This window comes from Aquila chrysaetos, chromosome 8, assembly GCF_900496995.4.
Source record: "Aquila chrysaetos chrysaetos chromosome 8, bAquChr1.4, whole genome shotgun sequence".
Classification (NCBI taxonomy): Eukaryota; Metazoa; Chordata; class Aves; order Accipitriformes; family Accipitridae; genus Aquila; species Aquila chrysaetos.
Window position 1 is genome coordinate 20,499,017 of NC_044011.1, and position 14,914 is coordinate 20,513,930.

The following is a 14,914-nucleotide window of genomic DNA, read 5'->3' on the forward strand; positions in this document are numbered from 1 at the left end:
ATATTGACAGAGATTGTAAAACCTGCTCCACAGCATTATGTATGCAGAAGAATTTAGAAAGGCAATGACAAATAACCTCAGGGCCATTTTTCTAAACTTGGGGAACAAGGCGCAAGATGGAAAGTGGACCCAAATACATACTTAATAAGGTTGAAAGTTCTTTGAAGGTGTTTTAATAAAAAAAATAAAAATCCAAGCATATAGCTTACTTTAGTACAAATAAGGTAGTATGTAAGACCCACTAACTGTAATAAGAACTCAGAGATCCAGAGGCCCATCAAAACCAGGTAGACCCTAGACATAGCACTCCCACTACACTTGATGAAGAACAGACCCTGCATATGTGTATGAGTTATGTTTATTTTTAGAAATGAGTCTCAGCATGTGTAAAAACTAGTTTTTAGAAACCAATAATTTCACAGCTGATAAGAGATACTGAAACCTGAGCAGTGTTTTAACTGGCATGTCCCTTAAATGAATAAAACATTATTTTTCTTTTTTTTTTTAGTAGCAATAGATATACATATTTCTGGTCACATATCAAGTTGTAAAAGTATTTGTTTTCTAAAAAAAGTAATGTTTTATTGACGTATAATTTGGCTCTGATTCTAAGAGTTGTTATGGGCAGCAAAACAACCTTGTACTTCCTTCCATCTGGGTCATTAGACTTGGCCTTACTATGACAATGATGATTTTCTCTGACTTTGATCTCGTAATAGGATAACTGCTTTGATATCAATATGTCATCTAAGAGTTGCTTCACAGAAAATAAAATACAGTAAAGTTAGGCACCATGTGGAGAATAGCTTAACTCTTAGCTATTCAGAGCTCTGAATTCTAAGAAGATACATTAAGAAGAGAGAATAAAAGGTACAATACCTAAAAAGCCAAGAAAAGTTCCTCTTCTTGCTCTGTATAAATCATAATTCAAGGCAGATAAATCAAGTTTTTCATGTACCAAAGGCCAAATCTACTATATAAAAAATGTGTCACTAACAATACATTTTGGTGGGTATTTTGCCATAAACCTTCTTCTTTTGCGTATCTAATACGAGCTCTGGGAAATGCCATGATACAGAGCTTTCCAAACCAAAAGAAATAAAAATAGAAATATGGTTTCATTGTTTGGGTCAGTTGCACTGGTAAGTGCAAATACGGAGAAGTTAATTTATCTTACAAACATGCAGGAATACTGTTTTCCTCAGTTCATCCTGCAGCAAACAGCATATTCTCAAGCCAAACAAAACAAATCCTCATTGAGAATCCACTGAAAAGGGTTGGTTTTTTTCTTTATCTCAGTGGATGCTAAGTTTGGCCTGATGGGAACAGGTAATGTTCTGAACAGCAGATCCCTCCTTGGCCCAGAAGTTTGCAAGGGGCCTATTGGAGGGGAAGGGAGATCCTGTAGCCAAACACAGAAACGTTGTACTGGAACTCTCTGAGGCAAAGGTGCTTCCCCCACATGTAGATCTCGGGAATTAGAAATGAATTTGCTACACATCATGTCATTCCTATTCTTTCTGCTCAGTCTTTCAACTAGCACAAAGCAAGAAGGTAAGTTCATGGTACAGGAGTTGGAAATGAGACTCAATGACCCGTTTTCCAAAATAGCTACCTAAACCACTTCAGAGTGGTGCTATACACAGTGAAAAGCCCAGCATATTCCCCCAAAGCGTACAACTCTTCAGTAAGCAATGACGTGAGATTTTCATATGACACATCACAGTTTTAGTGAAATACACAGTTATTAAACTTACTTCAGAATTGTTTGGCATTTGGACATGTGGGAATAGTCCCTTCTAGGGAACCTCTTCCCTGTATTATTCTTCGTGTTTTGCACAAACTGTTGCAGCCAAGTGATCCCCATTAATTTCAAAAGAGTGCACCCACTGCAAAAATGCAAATAATAAAATAGCAACTCAAATAAAATAATAAGATGTTCAGATTACTTTTAGACATAAAACCATTTTGACAATAAAAGTATTTTGGGGTCCTTACACTAATTTATGAAGAACATTATAGTTACAGGTATATACATATATTAATCTTTCAAACTCCAGTGCCTGAACTAGCATACCATCACTGAACCTGGAAGAAGCAAAGGCACTTGAACCCAATCATCTGCTAGTAAGTGATTTAAAATCCTCTTCTACAAATGGCTCTGTATAACTAATAGAATTGCAGTATGCAATTTAGCTGTGGAGGAAAGGTTACATTTGTTTTACTTGAAGAGATACTGGTGTGACAATAGCTCCAATTAAGTGACCTATGATGCTAAGTTGGCCTTATCTAAGTCTGTAAAATCATAATAACTAGACATAATATTAAAAAGTTAATTATTTCTTCAGTATAGCCCATTTCGAGGAGTTTTAACTGAGAAATGTGATCAGTCTGTGTGGTTTCATCATTACTATCATTTGGGGTTGAAAAACTTGATAATGGTACATTTCTGGGAAGCTCCTTTTGTCTATTATTTTAACTTTAAGCTAACGTATCAGTGGTTTCCAGAAACTTTAGTTAGCAGCAAAAGGATATACTGTGTATTTCAGACAGCAAGGAAAATGAATCTCTGCTTTAAGTTCAGAACATAACTTAAGAGGCAGAAAGGATGAGGTGCTTAAGGGAAGTAGATCAGTTGGCAACAGCAATCTGGAAAGAGAAAAATTGGAAGAGTTGTGAAGGAAGGTGAAGTGGAAAAAGGGGAGAAGGATAGTTAAAAACGAGAGGATGCCTCTAAGTATGAGGTACTGGACTGCCACCTTAGCGGGATTTAACTCAGATCAGGTAATCAAAAGGGTCTAGTGGGAGGAGACCATGGCATTCTGCATCGGCCCTTTACTCTGTCAGGGATGACAGACTCCCTCCAGAAACCAAAGTAGCCTGGAGGGAACTAACTTTGTTAGCGTGCTGCAGCGAGAGCACAGCCACCCAGAGAAACGCACAAAATCCAAGAAAACACAGCCAAGGCATGTGCAGAGCGAGAGCTCTGGCTGCAGACGTTAAGTGAGCTCTCGTCTATTCTTCTTCGGCAGACGGCTGTACGGAGTTACTACCCAGGCCACTTCTCCTCGTGTGTTACGCGCTGTTGGTGCACGAGGTGCCGATAGTGGAGAGAGACAGCATACTGAGGAAAGTAATCATTTACAGCAGGATGGGTAACTCCTCACCAGTTACCGGGAGGATCGCCTGTACTCGGGATGGTCCTGGGTACCCGAGCCCCTCGGGAAGCAGGCTCGGGAAGCCGCGCAACCCCGCCTCAGCCCCTCGGGCTGCTGCTGCTGCTGAGGCCGGTGGCTTGCTGTCGCCTGCTTCCCAGGCTGCTCCGCAAGAGGCGAGCGTTGTGGAGCTTGCCAGCAAGGCCGGCGACCCGCAGAGCCCCGCGGGACCGGGAGGGCTAGGCGGGCAGCGCTGCCGCGCACCCCCGCCGCGCTCACCGGGCAGCTGCCCCGCGGGCCGCCCCGCCCCGCCACACCCATAGGGGGCGCTGCCGCGCACGGCCGGGCCGCACCGCACCGCACCGCACATCCGGGCTCCGGGGCGCCCCCCCGCTCCCTCTCCCGGGGGGCGCCGCCGATGGCGTCGGCACCGCGACGCGGGGGAGTGGGCGGGCCCGCAGGCGGCGGAGGAACGCCGTTGGCCCTTGTCGCTGCTGCCCCCGCCCCCCCCGGGCCTGGCGCTTCCGCCGCCGCTCGCGCGGTGGGGCCGGCGGCGCTGCGGCCGCTGGGCGCTCTGCCCCCGCCTCCCTTTCCGGGGCGCGCGCTGGCCGGGCGGTCGGCGCAGGCGCGGGGGAAGGCGCGCAGGCGCGCCGCCGTGTGGGCGGGCAGTGGGGGGAAGGTGTGAGCTCAGCCGCTCGCGCGCGGCGGTTGGCTCAGGCGCGCGGCGGCCGGCGGCGTCCCCCCCCCCCCACCACCACCACCCCCCCCCACCCCCCGCGACGGGCCGGGCGGCGACGGGCAGCCCCGCGCGCGCTCCGCCGACCCCCGACCCCCGCCCCCCTCCCGCCCCTCCGCCGGCCGGGCCGCCGCCGTTGGATGCGGGGCGGCGGCAGGAGCAGCGCCGCGCGGAGCCGGGGTGTAAGATGGAGGGCCTGACGCTGAGCGAGGCGGAGCAGCGCTACTACTGCGACCTCTTCTCCTACTGCGACACCGAGAGCACCAAGAAGGTGGCGTCCAACGGGCGGGTCCTGGAGCTCTTCCGCGCCGCGCAGCTGCCCAACGACGTGGTCATGCAGGTAGCCGTGGCGGGCCCCCCCGGGGGGGGGGGGGCGACGGGCTCGGGCACCGCCCCGCCGTGACCGCCCGCGGGGAGAGCAGCCCTGTCCGGCGCAGCCGCCCCTCCCCTCCGCCGCGCTCGGCTCGGCCCTCGCCCCCCCCACCTCGTGCCCGCCCGGCCGCCCTTTGGCGGGGGTCGTCCCGCCGGCGGCGGTGGCGGGCCAGGGCGGGGAGGCCGGGGCGGCAGCCGCCGGGAGGCTCGGGAGCTGTCGTCCGGGCCAGCAGCCGGCCACCTGAGCCCGGGCAGGAGGGGAAGGCTGAGCCTCTCCGGCGGAGAGGGAGGGGCGGGGGGCGCAGCGAGTTGCTGCGCCGAGCGTGCCTGCAGCAGGCCCCCGCTTAGGTACTCGTGGGGCCTCCGACGACGAGGCGGGGAAGGGGCTGTTGATCGTCTCTGCTGGCGACGTCCAGCAACTGGTAGGAGAGTGCCTGGTTTGCTTTGTGTCGGCAGAGGCCGTCCAAAGCGTGAGAACCCCAAAGCGTTTGGGGTATGCGGGGGAGATTCATCCCACAGTCAGCTGATGAAGAGCGACACAGAAGGAAAGCTGGGTTTGTATCGTCGGGCGCTGCTGACGCTGATCCGCTTCACCTAAGCCATGCGGTCTTTTTTGGACAAAGGTTCCTGGCAGGTACTACTTTACCTGTAGTCATCAAGACATTTCTAACAATGAGAAACGCAGCACTAAGAATGACACGGGCCCCTACTTGCAATATGTATGTGCCCGGTTTTAGCACTTGCTTCCTTGGCCAGGTTACGTCTCAAAAGGTGTAGTGGCATTGCAGAGCTACCGACATAAAAAAGGGAAGGTCTGCTGTGATGTACCCTGTGTAATTATTTGAGGAAAGTATTCCCAGTGAACCATTCTTATGAACAGCTGTTTGTAATAATTTGCTGCTTCTGCAGTTCCCTCTGTCATTGTTCAGTGCTTTAAAGTTTATGTAGTGTTTGGAGCTGCTGTGGGTAGAACTGTATCTAAAAAGTCATGCTGCTTTTTGTGCAGTTTCATCCTCAGCCTAGTCAGATAAGCAGACCTTTTAACAAAGTATTAAAGCTACTGCAGCCGGAAATACAGTACGCAATTTTCAGTGTTCTGCAATTTAGTACCAGATTTCAGGAGAATACTTAGGCTTAACTTGGGTTACTGTTGATGTGTTCTGGGCTCCTAAGAGCAATGTGGTTAGTTAAAATGAGTTTAAGATGCAAAAATGTGGAAGAGGGCTGAATAAGAAATGCTTCTTACTGGTAAAACTAGTAATCCCTTATTTGATGACTTGTTAGACTGGACTTAATGCTAAGAGAGTCTGCATGCTCAGTATTGTGAGTGAGGTTTCTCAAGGGCCACCTGCTGCTTCTTTTTGTGTGTGGCCAACCAATTTCAGAAAAATCATCCCAGGAAAGTGAATGTTTACATGTTTGTTGTATTTAAAATCTATTTTCTGTAAAACTTGTCTGGACCACTGTATAGATAAAGTAGGCTTGTGCTAGAGATTTTGTTTCATGCAGGGATTTAGTGCAAGAACCTGGAAAGGCTTGGAAGTACTTGGAATTTGGAATACACGTGGTCACAGGTTATATCCTTGTCTGTTGCAGAGGAGGTTGGATGTTTTCTCGCAAAGTAGGTTGCGTCTGAAGAAGAGAAACTACTCGGGCATCATGCCATGGGTTCTACGTAAATTAACTCAAGAAGTAGACCTGTCTTATCACTGTAGTGATCTCAAGGAAAACCTTGCAGTTAAAATGGCAAACAAGTATTAGATTGCCTGAGGAATGAGACTGTAAATAATAGAAAGTAAGTCAAAATGCCCTTAGCAGTTTGACCTGTTACGAATGTCTTGTGCAATCACTGTTGGTCACCTGTAAAGTACCTTGTACTTGTGAGGGACAGAATCTAGTTGTCTAGTTATTTTGTGTTTTTCTTGAAGTATGGCTGTAACTCAAATTAACACAGGCATGAATACATGGGATGGGGCTTCTTCAAAGGGAAATTGCATTTGATGCTTTGGAAGCTGTGACTATGTTACTAAAACCTCAAGGTGATATAGCTTAAGGAATAGGGAAACCCTGTGAAAGAGATGGAATTTTCTTTTGACCGCATGGTACTGTGTTCTTACCTGCTCATCTGAAGCACCTGATGCTTATGGGGAAAGGAACTTGATTCAGTTACCCAATTCTTATGTAATCCTGCAATGCAAGTGTAGTACTAGTCACGTGAATGCCAAGTACCTTCACAGGTGTGCAAAACATAGTACAAAATCACCGCTCTTCAAACTCACGGGGACCAAGTAGTCCTGAGGAATTACCTCAAAGTTTTTCCTCTTCAGTAGTGGAGGTCTATAGATAACTGAATAATTCAGAATTGATTCTGTTGGAAACGAAAATGTGTGACAGTTGCATTTTTAGACCCATAACTTGTTTTGCTTGCAAATCTGTTGTTTAAAGGCTGGATATGTTTAAAGCTTGCATGTGCAAGCTTTCCTGCAGAGAGTTATATTTGAGATGCATTAACTTTTCCTGCTGCAAGACGTATGTGGCCAATTGTTCCTAATCATTCTCATTTCTGCCTCTAAGGTACACTGTCAGCTGCCTATTAAATGGGAATAAATGAACATATAGAAGACTGAAACAGTTATGGTTGTTGTATACAAATCACATGCTCACAAAGCAATAAAACCCTGGAAAAGAAAAGCTGTATGTCCACTTAGTACATGTCTGCAAAAGGACAGCCTTATTACCAGAACGAAAATACCACACCTAAGGTGTTACAACCTTAACTGCACATGTGAGAACACCAGCCTTTATTAACCCATATTTCTGCCTTTTTGTGCGCATCCTTGAAATCAGCATTAAGGTAGAAGATTTGCATAAACCAGTGAATAAAAGTGTGTGTGTGTTGGGATAACAAGTGCAGCTACTTCCCAACAGTTACATGAGTCTAAATTGCTCTCAGGGTGTGGTTTCACATTGCAGCTAAAGCAATCTAAGGCTGAGTTGCCACTGAAGGAGGTGGTTCAGTCTTCCCCCTTCCCCCAGCCATGTGCTCCTGCTGCTGCTTCTCCTTGCAAAGACACTAGTGCCTGTCGGATGCTGTTGTATGCTGGCATCAGGGGCTATGCAGGCAGAAAGTTAATCACAATTTTTTGTTGATTTTAACTCTGTATCAGCCAATGGGGTTGAATGAATGTCAGTGCTGGCACAAGGAAGGAGGCAGGAAAACCATTTGCTGATGGAGGGGAAGAGGAGAACTTTCCTTTTTCTAGAGCGGTTGGGTTTTTCAGTTGTGACCTAGCATGGGTTTCATGGTATCTTAAACCACTAGGAGCTGGAGCTACCTGATGCTGGCACTGACATTCATTTGAACAGACAGTGAGCTGGTTCAGGGAGCTTGTTCAGCCAAAAGTTAGGGGGTTTTTGTCAAGTTATTTTTCACTTGACTCAGCCGCCTGAGCTCATGGCTCAGTTGGATTTGTATTGGTGATTGTATTAGCAAGTAGTATGACACAACACAAGTGCTGCTGAGGAGCTGCCATCCACCCTGTATATGTATTTCAGAAGCTTTCCTTTGATAAAGTTCTGGCCTGGTCCCGTAGACTGAGTGTTAGCTGGGATTCATTAGGTGAACTCGTAGAGTGTATCTTCTAGGTTAGCTTCATACAAAAGAAATCTAGTTGTCTATTCTGGAGCGGCTGCACAGTATGAACCAGAGCAGTGAGGGTGATCAGGAAATTGGCTTCAAAAGTACATTTCACATCTGACCTAAAATGCTAATGTAGGTATGCTATTAAAGTCAGTTCTTGGTGCCTCTGGTGTTGGAGTTGCTTGTAAAAGCTGCAGTTGTGCAAAAAATGTATTGTGAAGTTCATTACTTGTGCATGGGATTTCATATAATAGCTGTCCCATTTGTTCAATTTGGAGAGTTCTTATTTAGGTGATTTAATCACAGAATGTTTTACGAACTTGCGCTCTTCTCTTTGATTATGAATTGTAGAAACTTCACAAGACAAGAAGCAAATCAATTGTGCATATGATAGTCATCTGAAATTAATGAGTCAAGGCATCTTGCTTTAAAATACAACATTACTATGAAACAACAAATATGGCAGTATTTACATGTACTTTCTCTAAAACGAATGAATTGTCATCTTCAGTGTTGGTGTTGTATGGCAGTGTTACCTGACTGCTAATTTGGTGTTAGAAAGTCTTTGAAATGACAGATGAATCATACAATTACACCCAGTTTCTTCAATTACAATATCATTGCATTAGCCTGTTAAAAACCTAGTGTAAAGTGTATTTTTGGCTCTCGTTAGCCAATTTCAAGCTTTTTTTTTCTCATTTCTAAGGAGTCTTTACAGACAGATTAGTTTTGATTGTTCTTGTCATTGATGGAAAAAATTACTGTCTCTGGTTGTCTACCTCAACTCTCTGTCAGAGTTTGCTGCCTTCACATCAGAAGTTGTAAGAAAGTGCATACCTGTGATGCAGCTGCTTCGTTGCAAAGTCCAGACTCTTAGTGTAAAGCCTCATTCATCAGCTACAATTTCGGCACTGTGCAGAAAAACAGCTAAGGTGCAGGCATATGCTGTCTTCTGTTGTTCTTGGGGTGATAGCTTTTGGCAAAGACAGGGAACAGAGGACACGGAATGGTAGCCTCCTCAGATGCGAGAGCTCATCTGCTAGCATGCGGTGCCATTATAACTGGAATTATAAGCCATAGGCAAAACATGGGAAAACAAAATTGCAGATTCTTGGTTTAAAACGTTGGCCACTTTGTTGGAGAATGGATGTAGAGAGAAAGTGATCTAAGAAGAATAAAAACTTGTTCACAGTGATTTTATTGTTGCAGTTGGTGTTTCAGTGAATTTTCCTGCACAAAGACTACCTGTTTATCAAATCAGTAGAGTTTACTAAATGCTAACTGCAAATGGAAGCTGAGCCAGGGCACGCGTAGGGTTACCTGTGTGGTCGAGACATGCAGAAGACTCAACCTTGTTCTGGTTAATTTGCTGGATTTATTATCTCTTCAGAGCTGGTGGGTAAGAAGTTAGAACTCCTTATATGCAGCAAATCCCATGCCTTCCTTTCAGCAATTTGGATTTGGAGTAGATTTAAAAATAAACAGAACTTTCAGATCTTTAAAAAAAAAAAAAAAAAAGTAGGCTGTGTAAAAAGCTTTCCTCTCCTAATACTGACCTTTACCTAATCTGCAAACAAGCCTAAATTTTAAAAAGAAAACACTTAATTGAATCCAGCCCCTACATTTTGGGTTTATATTTTTTATTTTAAAGCTTACAGCTTTTCTATGTGACATTTTAAAATAAAATTAGTTTAGGTTTCTTCTGAGGCAATATTCACAACTGGTCATTATTAAGGCATTTTTCCGGTGCAGAAATATATAACTGTAGCATTTTTCTTACTTATAATATTTTGTTAGTCTGAGCACCATAAAGTTGACGAGTCTGTAGCCTTTTATGATTATAATCATACGCAATTTATATATAATATTTAAAGGATGTTTGTACATACATTATGCTGTATCTCAGTTCTCATTTAGGGAATGAGTTGTTAGAAATTTGTTGTAAATACAAACAGTGCCTGGATCTGCAGTTTAGAATATCCAGTTTGTGAATTATGGAGGTTTTTTTCCCCTCAAATGTTAATGTAATAGAGTATTTTTCTTTCCTCTCAGCTGAGCAGTAGGTTAGTTTTGTTCCTCTGTAATGACGAGATGTATAAGCAGTCTACTTTCTGTTAGTGCCAGAAATGGCTCTTAGTCTGCTCTAACCTGTGAATTGTGCTTTGAGTTTTCTGCAGTATTCTGGTAAAAATGTTTATTTTAATGATGTTACCTCCCCAGAGGCTATAGTGAGCTGCAAATTGTTTACAGTTTTTTAGTTTGAGTAGTCTCATATCTCAGCAGAATTTAGTCAGAGAATAATCATTGGTTTTGAAGTGAAAGACAGGAAGTTAATAGCAAAACTTTAGGAGTGTAGATTAAGTCTGTTAGATTTACATTTGTTTTCAGCTGATTTCTCAGTGCAGTTGGTTTTGAGCCTTTGAAATTGACTGGCATTCATACTGTATAGTCACTTATATAGTAAATAATTCCTTCATAATTCTGAATGCCAGCACAGCACTCAGCTAATTTCAAGTATCACAGCTCAGCTTTGTTTGAAAACAGTATATTTTTTTCTTTTTAAATATGCTGTCGGATGACAGCAGGGATGATTAATACCCATTCTGGCATGGCTGGATAGAATTCTAAAATCTATTCAGAAATACCAGGGCCTTTGGCAAACACAGCTGTCTTAGAATCAAGTTAGCTGTACAAAATTATGGATTGTAAACTTGATCTCTTTCCTGTAAAGGTGATTCTTTTGTATTAGAAGTTTTGAGCACTTCACCCACTGTCTGTGAAAAGTGGCAAGCGTGTCTTCATCTTAGTCTGATCTTCAATAAATATTACTGCAGATACTGTGAAATTATAGGACTTTGCTGGCAGTCTTTATGACTTTTCAATTATATTTGCTAGCTTTCAAAATATTAGTCTTTACAGACAAGTTTCACACCTATTGGGTCATAAATATTTGCCGTTTAGATCAGCCCTTCTCATAGAATTCCTAGACTTCAAATTGGAGTTCTGCTCTGTCCTTAAATGAGTTTGAAGTCAGAAGTGAGTGCAGGAGCAATAATGTCAACTATCAAATTTTTCTCACTGGAGTTCCAGTAATGATTAGTGTAAGAATGTATTTCCCACTTATTCTTTTTCCTTTAGCATTTCTTTAGACCATAGGGCTATTAAGCCGTGGTGTCATTCTTTCTGAACTAACTTACTGAGTTGGTGATAATGTTTGTGACTTGCTTGTTTTTACAATTGGGTTTGGTGTCTAAAGAGTTAAATAATCCCCTGCACTTCTTGTACAAAAAAATACATTATGACTTAGGTGTGCCTGTCTGTGTATAGGAATTGTGTTTTGATAGGTTAAAGGACTTGGAAAAGATGACAGTCTGACCTGAATTTCTGAAATGATTGACTTCTGACATCTAAAATGCTCCTGAAGTATGGTAACAGCAATGAGTAGGCTCAGTTTCAAATATATTTTTCAACTTCAGTAATCCCAGAAAAGGGTGACCAGGACTGAGCTGTGTAAAATTTAGCATTAGGTGCTGACTTACTCCTGCTTCAGACTATTAATTGTGAATTTTGTACAAAAGTCTGTTCTTACCATAATAGTGTGTACGACTTTGTTTTTTCTGAATTAAAATGTCTTAAATCATTTAAGACCTAGTGTTAGCAGCTCTATTCTGAGTCTCAAATGTAGCTCTGTGAAGCTGCAGGTTTTAGAACTTTAAACTGAGGTGTGTTTAAACTTTGATAGACACATTGTTAAGACTTGTTAAAACAGATGGAGATGGGAAAGCAGTGTAAAGTAATGGGCACAGTAGCTTCAGGTAAACTTGTATGAAGTGCTTGGGAATAACAAGACCAGATCTGAGCAGTCCTATTTGGCCAGGCCACAGCACAACCACTAAATCTCGGATCAGAGAATGCCTTAATCTTCATTTTACATTAGCAAAAAGCCAGAAGCTTGTGTTCATTGTTTAAGGCTTTTCTGTCTTACGTTTGTTCTGGCATAGTGATGAAAGGTGGTGTGTGGAGAAAATATTGAAATCAAAAAAGTAAGAAAATGAGTATTAACAAGGAACATCAATCACTGGAATGCTTCCATTACAAAGGAGGTCTGAAAGGAATCAAAATGTCTATATAAATGCTGGTCTCTTCAGCATTTAGCACTTAAGTAGAAATTTTGCAGGAAAAATACTCAACTTAGTGCTGCATGGCAGGAGCAACCACAATTAGAATGTCCATGTGACCTCCCTTGCACTATTTGTTATTGGAGTAATAATTTGAAATACTAAATATATTATTGCTGTAAGATACCTCTCCAATGCCTGCTGAAGCTAGATGCTGTCTTGGTGCTTATGTGTATACTTTGGCTGCTACTGTTTGTTCCAGAAGAGACAATCACTTGAAAGTTATAGAATCATCCTGGAGTCTCAAATTGTCACAGACTGACTCAGGCATTGAGAGTTCCTGCTAAAGTGTGTTTTTTCATCTCCTATTGCTTGAACTCTTCATGGCACCATCAGGAAAAAGGAGACACCCTTGTTTTGAGGGCAGTTCTGGGCAGCCTGGTATGTGAATATGTCTTTACCTTCTAAGGAGGGTTTCTTTGGGCAAGGCGAAGAAGTTGGAGTTGCAAGTGCTCTTAATGCAACATTCTGTTCAGTTGCTCCATCTCTACCTTTTCTGCCCCTCTTAAATGCAAAGCACGCAACTTTCTTGAGGCTGCAGCCTTACAAGAACTTTAGAGTCAAATGAACTATTGCTATCAGCCACATATTCCCATGTGCCGTGTAGCTGCTGAGGTGTTTGTTGGTACAGTAGACAGATTCAGTTTAATAAAAGAGTAGCACAGTAACTTTTTGCTGGCTGAGTGGAGTAATCATACTGTGTGATCAGATAGATGAGCAACAAACAGTGCTCAGGAATGGGGAACTGTGCAGCTGAGAGCAGAGGAGGGAGGAGCTATTTAGGTTAAGTAGTAATGTGAAATTGCATAGGAAGAAGAGACAGGTATGTGGAATATCTCCTTTTAAAAGAACCTTTCTTTGTGCATCAAGAATTAGAAATGGTTCTTGTAGGTCCCCAGGCTGTCTTTTGCTGCTTCAGATTTTTTTTATTTCCAGTTCTTCTTGCTGCTTTATTACCATTACTGCTTGTAAGGTACCTTTCTCATGAGCACCACCTCTGCCAGAACAGCGGTAGAGAGAATCTTAATGCAAGCAAAGAGCAACTCTGCCTTGAGGTCTTCCAGCTATGACTTTTTACTTGAGAGGATAGTAGTTGCTTTTGAAGTGAGTCTTCATCTGGCTGTTTGGATTTTCCTTTGTTGGTGCTATTGAATGTGTCAGAAAGGAATGTGCTTCTTTATGCTGTCCTCTTTTTGAGAGTATTTGGCAATAATTTGTTTATGAGTTAGAGTCAAGTAGGGCAGTCTATGCCTCTAGATCTTTGGAGAAGTGGCCGCTTTAAATCAGTATCTTGAACTTTTTGTAGTTGCTGTGCAGCTGCCTCATCTTTGTGGATTGACTCATGGTGGTTACCATGTACTACCAAAACAAGAAGGGAACCACTGACCTCTAGAGAGCTGTGGAGCTCTGCATAAGAGCCTCTGCAGGTAAGATTCATGTGTATGGCTTGTAACAGCTTTTGCAGGAGCTGTTAGCAAGACCACAGACTTTGATTGAAAATGGAAAAATCAAAGCTACTGCATTAGGAAGTGTCTTTGATAAGTGAGGCTAATCCACCATAAACATACGTGCTAGCAGGAACAACCGGAGATGCTGCAGACTGCTTTTGGAATAGGTCGAAGTCAGGAATGACCTAAAATACAACTGATTCAAAAAGTACTACAGTAGGTGAAAATTCTATGGGTGGGTGTTTTTTGTGTGTGTGTGCTGTTCAACATATTCGCTTGTTAAGATACATATTTATTATGTGCATCTGTCGTAAATAGGAGTTTGAAATTTTCAGTGCTTTTAGTTTGTTGCTTTTCTATTAACAGAGTGAAAGCATGACTCCAAATCTGCCAACCCCTGCCAACTCAGGGAATGGACACTTGTAAAACATCCCAAAGTACAGGGGCAGAATGATTCCTCTGAGGCTTAAAATACTGGGTCATTTTTTTGAACAGCTAATTCTTTATTTCTGATGTGATTAATTCTGAAATTTCATTTGATTGAAACATATGTATGTTTGGACCTGAAATGACCTGTGGAATTGGAAAGTTTTGTTCTAAGTATCTATAGAGAATTAATTGTCAGAGCTGATGAGTAGCTTTTTCTTTCTGTTGGTATTCTAGCAGTCTGCTTCCACTGTGGATATGTGTGGTGTGAAAATCAAGGGCGGAGAAGTATGAGGAGAGGCTCAGACAGTAGGAGACTCTAAGTAGTTCATTGCCAGAGAGCGTGTGTCATCTTGGAAGTCCTCCAATACTATTGGTTTTATTTCTTTAAAGGCCTGTGTTCTCAAGCCAGGTTTGTGGCATTGACTGAGATCCATCTTCATGGAACAGTCAGTAAGACTTAAAAGGAAGACCTTACTAGTTCTTATGCAACAAAGTACAACAATGTCCCAAATATACCCTGTGCCTGGGAATTCCTAGTATCAACTAATTAACTATTATTTACTACTATGCTTCTTAAGTACCTAATAAGATAAATGTATGTATTAGAGGTAAGGTTATACTTGCTGTTCAGCACACACACATTTCCTACTTCACGCTTATTGAATTAAATATAGCAGTTCTTGATATCCTTCATAAATGCATTTTGCAAATGATCTTCAGATAGGCGTAAGACTGTTTAAATGTTTATCATGTACTGCTATTAATGCTGAAATATAGAATTCAGAGCAATACTTGGACTGTTTCTTTTAGTGGCGTTTTTTTGTCCTGTCTCCAATTTTTTTTTTTCTTATGTGCCACCATGTGCCAAGGTTTGTGGAGCCTAACAGAGAACTGGGTCAGAGACTTGCCTTGGTTAAAAATAACTCATCAAAAGAAGGATCTTTGTCAGTTCTCCT

General features: G+C 42.9%; 1 protein-coding gene across 14 annotated transcripts in view; it reads left to right on the top strand.

The window, feature by feature from the left end:
• Positions 1-3,820: 3,820 nt before the first annotated feature.
• Positions 3,821-14,914, top strand: part of REPS1 (RALBP1 associated Eps domain containing 1) — a 75,986-nt gene continuing 64,892 nt past the window's right edge. For 12 of the 14 annotated variants that reach the window (XM_030021324.1, XM_030021338.1, XM_030021326.1 and 9 more), the window contains exon 1: positions 3,821-4,231. In XM_030021324.1, coding sequence (XP_029877184.1) covers positions 4,079-4,231 — 153 coding nt within the window. In that variant the 5' untranslated portion in view covers positions 3,821-4,078. Of the gene's footprint in view, positions 4,232-4,610; positions 4,898-13,486; positions 13,509-14,914 lie in introns of those variants that run through there. The other 2 variants (XM_030021337.2, XM_030021340.2) reach the window with 2 other exon arrangements.